At 35.7% G+C, this 10,266-nt stretch overlaps 1 protein-coding gene across 4 annotated transcripts in view; it reads right to left on the bottom strand.

Moving 5' to 3' along the window:
• Positions 1–1,605: 1,605 nt before the first annotated feature.
• Positions 1,606–10,266, bottom strand: part of dmbt1.S (deleted in malignant brain tumors 1 S homeolog) — a 33,498-nt gene continuing 24,837 nt past the window's right edge. For all 4 annotated transcript variants that reach the window (XM_041564491.1, XM_041564493.1, XM_018264669.2 and 1 more), the window contains 8 exons: positions 10,172–10,207; positions 9,928–10,081; positions 9,055–9,269; positions 7,508–7,649; positions 7,066–7,277; positions 5,724–5,899; positions 4,370–4,758; positions 1,606–2,192 (listed from right to left, as the gene is read on the bottom strand). In XM_041564491.1, the coding sequence (XP_041420425.1) occupies positions 1,937–2,192; positions 4,370–4,758; positions 5,724–5,899; positions 7,066–7,277; positions 7,508–7,649; positions 9,055–9,269; positions 9,928–10,081; positions 10,172–10,207 (1,580 nt within the window). In that variant the 3' untranslated portion in view covers positions 1,606–1,936. The remainder of the gene's footprint in view (positions 2,193–4,369; positions 4,759–5,723; positions 5,900–7,065; positions 7,278–7,507; positions 7,650–9,054; positions 9,270–9,927; positions 10,082–10,171; positions 10,208–10,266) is intronic.

Genomic DNA, 10,266 nt, shown 5'->3' with positions numbered 1-10,266 from the left:
AACATCCAAGGGGTTGGTGGCCAACATGTTGGGGACCAGTGACTGACAGTTTTGCCCTGCATTTGCTTTACTTTCCTTGTCATTCTGCATGTTTTTTCTTTAACACTCTCTTATCAACTCTTGTTCATTTTAGCCTACTTTTCTCCATGGTTCCATTCCCCTTGCCAATGTCTCTCTCGACTTGTAGCAACAATGGAAAAACAGCAAACCATGTTTTATACAACCATTTATGGTCCAGAAACGATCTCAATTTGTAGTAATGATGGAAACCAAATAAACCATATTTTGTATAACCATTTATGGTCCAAAAACTCCTATAAGAAATCTATATTACAGAATTAGACTATAATTTGCACAGGCATGTATCTATCAAAATTGACACCTGGTGGCAAATACTTTGGATACAAATGAAAAAAACCCCTTAAAGAAATATTTACACCTAAAGATCTTGTAATCAAATACCTGTCTGTCACCTATGAAAACAACTAAACAACTGAAATAAAGCTACTATCATCTGTTATTTATATAGTGCCAACCTCTTTATGGGCTCTATGGGGTGCAATTTCCCACCTCTAAGTACTTTAGCATTTGCACACCTGTCCATATTAAATGAGCCCTATAATGCCTGCATACTGTAGAGAGGCATCATATAAGGCAGGGATCCCCAACCATTTTAACCTGTGAGCAACATTCAAGTACAAGGAGTTGGGAAGCAACAGTAGCATGAAAACTGTTCTTGGGGTGTCAAATAAGTGCTGTGATTGGCCATTTTGCAGTTCCTATGTGGATTGTCAACCTACATTGAGACTCTGTTTGGCAGTACACCTGGATTTTATGCAACCAGAACTTGTCTCCAAGCCTGGAATTTTAAAATGAGCACCTGCTTTGAGGCCACTGGAAGCAACATAAAAAGGGGTTGGAGAGCAACATGTTGCTCACGAGCTACTGGTTCAGGATCACTGATATAAGGTATATATATGTGTAAGTGTGAATACAGTACCCAATGTGTTTGTGTCTTTGCATGTGATGTATAGAGCTCACTTAAGTATAAACATATTACTTTTTCTGGACTACTTCCTTCACAAATGTAAGAAAAACGTATATTCAGTGAGGCAAACTTACCTTTTGCCTTCCCTTTAGATCCCTTTTAATGTAAACCAATGTTAATTAACACAACACAATGGGTCTGTTCTATACTCAATCCAGACTGCTCATTTGACTCTAGATCTGACCTCATTTTAGTCCTGCCAGGTCTTGGAGATACCTACTGTATATTCCCTCAAGGGAAGGCATGGGTGCCAATAATCTGTTGAATGTGATAATGATTTTTGTGGCTTGCAAATACACTTTTGCTAAAGGTGCCCTAGTGAACATAATTTATTCTTTTGCCAGCAAAAATGAGACAAAGGGAACCTCAACTGTGACACTGAACCAAATCAATTTGTGGTGCATTATTTAACATATAACGTTTTGTGATAACATGCAGATTGTTTGCCTTGACTGGCACCTTTCCACACATCAGTCTGATCTATACTATTTAAAAAGGATAATTTAAATAATTTGAAAATACAGTTTCTCATTCACAGTGACTTACAGTAACATGTGTGTCTTCAAAATAAACTTTATGGAAGAAATGTAACAAAGATTTGCAGGACATTCAAAAATAATCAATCTCTTTACAACAGCATTTTTTTCAAATACTTTTCTGCAATATTCATTTTCTCCAGATGCATTCCACAAATGTTCACAAATCAGCACTCAGCAAAAATCAACAACCTGATTACTCTCAAACAGTTAAATCATATTAAAGTTTCCTTATTATTTATATAGGATGTAAACTTCATCAAATTATTAGCAAGATTGGTATCAATATAAACTAAAATGTTATTGGATATTGTGTTTTTAGAGCAAACATATTTTTTCTTGGATTACAATTTTAGTTTCCTTGTACTTCAATTGGTCCTATTATTAGTGTTTCACTTGACCCATGGGAAGCCTCTGCAGCCCTCCTCCTTCTGGTGATGCAGCCACGAGTGCAACGAGAGTAATAATCATATCTCCTGCATACAGTCAATTTACACTGTAGATAAACTGAAGAATAACGGCTGGCAAACCCAAAGGTGCTGAATCCAAAGCGGACAATGTTGTAAGAGGGCCTTGGATAGACTGCATATGTAGAATCTTTAATACATCTATAAAAGGAATAAAAAAAATTAAAAACACTTTACTGTAATAATAACAATAAACTATTTCTATAACATTACAGTATCTTACAGTATGTTTAGGATTGCATTTGTTAAAGGAGTGGGTTCATCTTTAAGTTGACTTTTAGTATGTTATAAATTGGCCAGTTCTAAGCAACTTATTAACTGGTCTTCATTAGTCATGGGCGAATTTGCGTCTCGTTTTTGACGCCGGCGCCCGTTTTTCCGATGCCGGTGCCCGTTTTTGACTCCGGCGCCCGTTTTTTCGGAAATTTTTTTTTTGACGCCGGCGATTTTTTTCCGCAAATTTTCGCGGGCGTTTCACGAATTTATTCGCTGGCAGCGAATCGCGCAAATTCGCCGCAAATTCGCCCATCACTAGTCTTCATAATTTTTTTGAATAGTTTTTGAATTTTTGTTGCCTTCTTCTAAATAGGTCAGCATATCATTCTCTGCATTATACTAAAAGTTATCTCAAACTTGAAAAACCCCTTTAAAAAAGGTTTTGTTTAATATAAACCATATAAACAAACTTGAATTAAAAATGTGTTTTTATTACAATGCACTTATGGATCACCCTAGGATATACTGTAGAATACTGTATAACAAGCCCCTCCCTCTCTGGCTTATATAAAAATAATTCTTTACGTATGTAGTTAACTTGGAATAGAAAGCTTATTAAATTAGTGCTTACACAATAGTTCTGAAGAATAAGAAATTGGCTGTGTGTGAAAGTAATATATATACTGTACTTTCCTGCAATATTTTCAATTAACAGAACCTTAATGAAGAATTACATATATCTTTCAAAATTAGATATATAAACCTTTTTTCAGTTTCCCATTTTGGTGAGGTGCATCTACATCAGGGGTCCCCAACCTTTTTTACTCGTGAGCCACATTTAAATGTAAAAAAGAGTTGGAGAGCAACACAAGCATGAAAAAGTCCATGGGGATGTCAAATAAGGGCTGTTATTGGCTGTTTGGTAGCCCCTATCTGGACTGGTAGCCCTCAGGAGTCTCTGTTTGGTAGTACACCTGGTTTTTATGCAACCAAAACTTGCCTCCAAGCCAGGAATTTAAAAATAAGCACCTGCTTTGAGGCCACTGAGAGCAACAGCCAAAGGGTTGGAGAGCAACATGTTGCTCGCGAGCTACTGGTTGGGGACCACTGATCTACAGCCTCCATCCCACCCCCTTCCCATGTAGGTGGCTTTGGCATGTGCTTTGGCACCTCCTTCTATCTGCAGCATCCAATACAATTGGTTGTCTCTGTATACACAAAATTTGATATAGGAGGTGCATCACATGGCTGGAACTTGGTTGTCCCTTCGAATGCCCTATCCATGCGTGTCAAAATAAGCATTAAATATGGGCTCTCTTGCACTCTGTGCTTGCTCTGCAAAACTAAAGAGAAGGATACTGAGACGAGACACAGTAGAAACATTAAAAGGCCCACAAGCACAAAAGTTGAAATTAGGAAATAATAAAGGAAATAGTAATTGCATACATGTGAAATTATGAGGAAGACACAGCAGAACCACAGATAAGTGAAGGGAAAAATTATTTTGTACAATGAATTTATATTGGAGTGATGCATTTCTGTGGCATCTGGCCATTGTAAGTAAAATACTGCAAACTGCACGTACAAACAGAAAAGTCTGTTAATGGTAAACTATTCAATATCTTTTTTCCATGAAACATTGATCATGAAACCTGATAAGCAACCATAATATACTGTTTACTTTACTTATAAAACTGCAAGCTACTAGCATTTCTTCACCCTTCTCCTCTGTCACATCATTAAGTGAACTGTGTGTTGTTGCCGATACAGCAAACCAAACCATTAAATAAATCACCTGACTGTTTAGCTCTTAAACTGGTTGATTGCAGACATTTCTAGTGTTTTCCACCATAGTCACAACAGTCAAACTTTTCCTCTTTGCACGCAATACAGTCATTGCAAAAATGGTTTGCTTTCCAAACTGCTTACTGCATGTACAGGTATAGGACCTTTTATCCAGAATGCTCGGGACCTGGGGTTTTCTATATAAGGGATCTTTCCCTTTATCTCCCTCTTTATGGGAATTGTGTTGATATATAATGGCTAACAATAGTTAAACTTAAAAACTTAATGTAGTATTTAAGCTATAAGCATATAATTACCCATTGCGAATAAGGTCATAGGTCTGGCTTACAAAATCCATTTGGTTAGGTGATGCCACGCAAGTATCAACAAATAAAGTGAGATCAGGGTCAGAGCTGTGCAAAGTTGCCTGGAAATACAAGTTCTGATTAAGCCTTGCATAGTATGGCCACTGGTATACTGGGTAGTAGTAATTTGGTGATGAGTATAAGGACAGACTAGCAGAGTAGAGGCCATATTGGTTCACATTCCTCTGTAGGGTATCATCAACTTCATACATAATTTCCACCATGGTGTTCTGATACAGCAAGCATTGCAGGTTCAACTTAAGCTTTTTGCTTCTTTGAATTACTTGACCAGAATGGAATCCATACACAGTGTTTATATAGTTGATTGTATCTCCTCCACCCTAATGGGAAAAAAATATATTACCTTACTTTAATTTAAGCCCACATTTTTTTTTGCACAAAATAAAATTACAAGTTGGTTCTGAATTAAGATTTGACATAACTATCATAGAAGTGTTATATGTTAGAAGTGAGCAACTCAACATTTAAAGGGGTTATTTACTAAACTCCGAATGCAAAAATCACCATAAATTTGTGATTTTTTTTATCAAATCGGACTTTAAAAAAAATCACTTATTTTTCAGAATTTATTAAACCCTGACATTTCAGACCTGTCGAGGTTGCATATAAGTCAATGGGAGAAGTCCCAATAATTTTTTGATGTGTGCTGGGTTTTGTGCAATACCCTGAAGTATTTGGGCAAAAATTTTTTCAGGTGAAAAATCCGAAAAAAACTTGAAAATCTGATTTTATTCCTCAAAGTAATTTTTGGGAAAATGTAATAATAAATGCAAAAAACCGAGTGGATTTAATCGGAGTTTGTAGCAGAAAATATTGAGATAAATTCGGACTTTGATAAATAACCCCTACAATAGTATTACCATTCTTACCCAATGAATCATAATGTTAATAATGCAAGATTTTCTTTCAGTTGCATTTAAGGGTTGTAGGATAATGTAGGAGTTGAAAATTTAAAAAAAAAATTCAAATAAAAAATAGTGAGCTATGCTGCTGTTGTGCACTTTTTCATTCATTTTTAAATACCCTTGAAGAATTATACTAAATAATCATGAGAGATTTATTAAAGCATCACATTTGCTCAGTTGACACTTTCTTAGCTTTAGACAGGACTGTTTTAGTAACAACTAGAAATGGCTGCACCTCCACAGTATCTGTACTGCAGCAGTAGCATCATTTTTAAAGACTACTACAACTATCTGTGAACAGAATGAGTGTCAAGAGTATTAACAAGATGCTTATACCTGTAGTGTTTGTCTGTTAACTGTATTGTTAAAGACTAAAATACCTGTGTCATAGTGCCACACTGGTTGTAGAAAATCTCGAAAACAAGCCAATCTCCATAGTTTGTAGGACGACATTGAGGGTCATTCAAAGATAGCTCATAAGGTGAATAACCAATCGATTGAAGGTACGAAACTGAGATGCGAGCTGTCATGTAGTCTGTTGAACATGAGAGCGTCACTGAAATGAAAGAAATGAAAAAGATGATACCAAGAACACTGTAGTCTTCATTTCTGAATCCTGTCACTTGCACTTGCATATTTACTTGAATTACTTAGACAGGGCTTTAGATATTTTGAAATTGGCCTCTGGTGTGCACCCACAATCCCCCTTTTTTGTAAAAAAATTAAAGTAACACTGGAATTGGGTCCCTTTGACTGAAGCATAACTAAAAGTGGTGATATTGACCTACTCATTACCCTGCATTGGTTAGGGTAGTGGGTAAACTATAGTGTGGGGATCTTCTGGACATTTTATACCGCCCTCTAGAGAGATAGTAGGTGAAACTCAACTGATGGTTCTATTTAACCACAGCTTCCTTTTAGGCTATGGTTGAGACTAGGCCCCTGTCCAATAAACCCTATCATGTAGGAGAGGAGTAAGTGGTCACAGAGATTATGCATTGGTGCCACAAAATCCCCAAATCCTAACTAACTGGAATGGATATATAGGTAAATAAAACTTATGCCTAAGCCTTTTCTATATTACTAAATATAAAAAATAATACCCATGTTCCTAGTAAAAGGTCCTAGTTTATGTATAAATGGCATCTATTTATAATGTAGTTGTCATCAAATACATACTTCCCAGTGAAGGGTTGTATGTAAGACCCTTAATTCCCAAGCTCTGGTCAGTCAGTCAGTAGCTTCCCTGCACCCTTGCCATAACAGATAAAATGCTTGAAGTTACAGGACTGCACCTGCTCATTTTAGCATTTCACACCCATCACTATGTCAGACTGTATACACTGAAAAAAATACCGTATTGTTATGTTGCTGCCTCCCCTCCCCCCAAGTCGGTCCTCTATGATTGCTGACAGTTAAGAACCGATACATATTTCTTTGTTATTTACATCCTGCTTCTACAAGCTGGTTTCATATTTCCTTCAGTTATGAAGGACAAAGGCACAGGGACCATCCCAGTTGCATACTACTGCCAGGCTTTTCTTAAACAAGTCCATACACTTGGGGACACTGCAATATTTCACTTTTATGTCACTGCTTGAAATAAATAAAATGTTAATTCTACATACGAATACACTAACCACACCATGTCATCGCCTAACATAGCAGATTTACCGTTTTTTTTTTTTTGTAACGTTTGATGACCATGAACTGAATACATACCATTTTGGCTGCTCTGATATTGAGCATAATAATACGCGTGGAATCCTCTTACAAAACTATTATTACTACCATTGCTGGTGTAGATTACACTCAGACTGTTGGATGAAGAAAGGAAAGACTGTGTGGTTGAGCCACAAAAACTCCCAAGTAATGGAGAATTATATGGTGTTCCATCATACACAGATACATATCCCATCCCACAGTTTCCAAGTCTAGGGAAACAGAATTGAGGAAGGTTATTATTGTTGTTTAAAGAATATAAAATCCTATTTACATCTACTAACATGCCTTATAATAAGGGTAATTTAGGTCCCATCCGTGGTCTGCCGAAATCACACTCCGCTACATTTAAACACTAAACCCAGTCATATATATATATATATACTGTATATATTTATACTGTATATGATTATTATTATTTAGCAAAATGTATTTTACTTACGCTGAATCAGTAAAGTAGAGCTGGATTACATGATCACTGCTAACTTGTATATGCCAAGAACAATGTGCACGTCTGTGCGAATATGGGTAGAATGGGCTTTCAATGGTGCCCCAATAATTTGTCAGAATCCCTCCACAGTTAACTGAAAATAAACAGTGATAATAAATAAAACATCATCATTTTTGTAAGCTCATATATAAACAAGTAAAAATAAAGGTGTCTACAAAAATTTGCCTAGCTTGAAATTAGTCCTAAATGTCACTATACTGTAGGTGCTCCATACAGTAAATTAATGAAGGAAATATGAAAAAGAATATCAGCCTTAACATAAAATATAGTGGTAAAGTAGTACCAATGTTGCTCATAAATTGAGTATACAGATATGATTGTTGTGCTCACTTCAGAAAAACCATGCAGGCAGAGCAATAGGTGACTAAGCTAGTACTTCTTTATTATTGGGGACACAATACATGTGTTTGCACTGGCCCCCAACTTAGTCCAGGGCTATTTGGCAAATTCAGTCCGACGGATATCTAATTAGAGCTGAATCCAAAAGAAATCGAACTGTGACTAGGTCCAACCTGTCTGATACCAATATTTAGACAGTACAGTGCTATTGCTGTTTGCAGCTCTGGGATCTTTGACTTAAAAAAGGCCAAAGACCATTTGCATAGAGTTGGTATGTTCTGCCTTGAGTGAATTCAAAAATGTGAAATCTGACCAAAATTTTTCTAAATGGAGTAACGTTAATTCATGCTGGAATGACACCACCCTACTCCACATGCTTAACTTAGCTTTTGCATATTGGTAGTATCTATACAAACATGTTCTGTATATTTGAACTAATTACTTTTTAGCTGTGTGGAATTCTGATTTTATGTGAATTGTATTTTTAGAAGGGATCGTTTTAAACCAAATATATACAATCCATTGAATTTTTTGCTAGGTTGCAGTTACAATAAAGAGCTGAATCATTATAAAATAAGGGTTGTCAAATCACTCCTTTAAGGGCTTTTACGCTTGGTTGTTTACTCTTGTGGGAGGCATAAAAGGGGGGAGGATGCAGGAGAACCCAAGAATAAAAGCTTGTGTGTAAGGGTCAATGCGCTGGCAACCTTGACATTGAACAAAATCATTTTGGATTAAAGTGGTAAATACAAAAGTGAAGTAAAGTGACATTGGAGAAAGAACCATTATTTGAGTTAAACTAAAGTTAAAGGAAGATTAAATTCATAAAGCATTAATCCATTTCATGAATATGGAGGTTTTTTGCATTTTGGAGTTAAATTGTTGTGTCAGAAAGACACTTTAGTAAGTACCTACTTTCTCCATACAAATCTGGAGTGTAATTTGCCTAAATTAAAGTTGTTAAAAAAGTTGCACTAAAATCAAGCCCCATATTCTCCCAAATGTAATATTTACTGTATATAAGGCTGCAAATCAAGTAAGTCGTTTAATTTTTATATTCATTTTATTTTACTGTGGAGATGAAAATCCTCCTTCACATAAAAGGAGCACAAGATCTGTATAAATATATAAATAGTTACCTTCTTGACTGTTCCTGTCGACAGTTGTATATGCAATTTGGAAGCCAGAACGCTGTACACTGTAATCACTTGTGAATACAATTCCCATGACGTTTGTAGAAGAGGTAAAAGTTTCATTGACTGGTGTACAGACTTTCCTCATTGTCTGGGAGCTCAGTGGGATCCCATCATATATCGTTACAGAGTCATATACACAATTTGTTGCAATCTCCAAGCTGTTTATAAGAAATATATAAAGTTCGTATATATACAGTATATATATATATATATATTGTTTATAAAGTATTTTTCACAAGGATTTTATTGAGGTGATATGTGTTGTATATAAATGTAGGTTTAACTGCACTTTTTTTTTTTTAATTTAAAAGTATGAGAATATGGGACTCATGTAGCCAAAATAGACTGAGGTACAATTGACCCATTGAAATTCCCTGGTCGGGTAAGAGACAAAAGTCCTTGTACTCCTACAGTGGTGCACAAATTTCTGACCTCTATTATTCTGAATGTGCTTCTTTTCTGTTATCATTGTCCTTATTTGAGCTCTTTGCTCCCCCATGTCTGACTATTCTTTGGTCTCCAAACTCCCTATTACTTATATCTTGTCTATTATATTAGACAGCCTGTCACTCCAGCCTTTATAGATTACATTTTTGCCTAATTAACTATATTAGAAACATTTTTTTTATTTTGCACAGCCTATCTATTTATCCAGTTTTCATGTTTTCACTGAACTGTTCCTATAAGGAACTATATACTATATATGTATATATGTATTGTACAGCATGTGGGAATAAAATAAAATATTCACAGCAAATGTAGTATTTAAAAATGGAGCAATGCAGATGTATGTTTTATACAGCAAAGTAGACTTACTCTATATGTAGAAATGTTAGCTCCACTTGTTTGTTGGGAGGAACCCGGATTTCCCAGCTGCAAAATGCATTATTTGGATAGAGTTGTGGAAAATTCGGACTGGAAATAACTCCTGTTCTGCCTGTTAAGAACCCCCCACAACCATATGACGGTGCTGTAAAGACATCATTTATTGAGCAGGTGTTCTTAAAAAAAATATGGATAAATTCAATTTACTCAAAGATCATTAAAGAGCATTACTTACTCCCAGTTACCCATGGATATGTGGAGTTAGGATAACCTTGGGGAATGTAAAAACAACAAATTAAGTTGGTTTTATTTATTGATGACCATTGTGAT

Source organism: Xenopus laevis, chromosome 5S, assembly GCF_017654675.1.
Source record: "Xenopus laevis strain J_2021 chromosome 5S, Xenopus_laevis_v10.1, whole genome shotgun sequence".
Classification (NCBI taxonomy): Eukaryota; Metazoa; Chordata; class Amphibia; order Anura; family Pipidae; genus Xenopus; species Xenopus laevis.
Note: the sequence above shows the minus strand (reverse complement) of the source record. Positions and strands in the feature narration are given on the sequence as shown.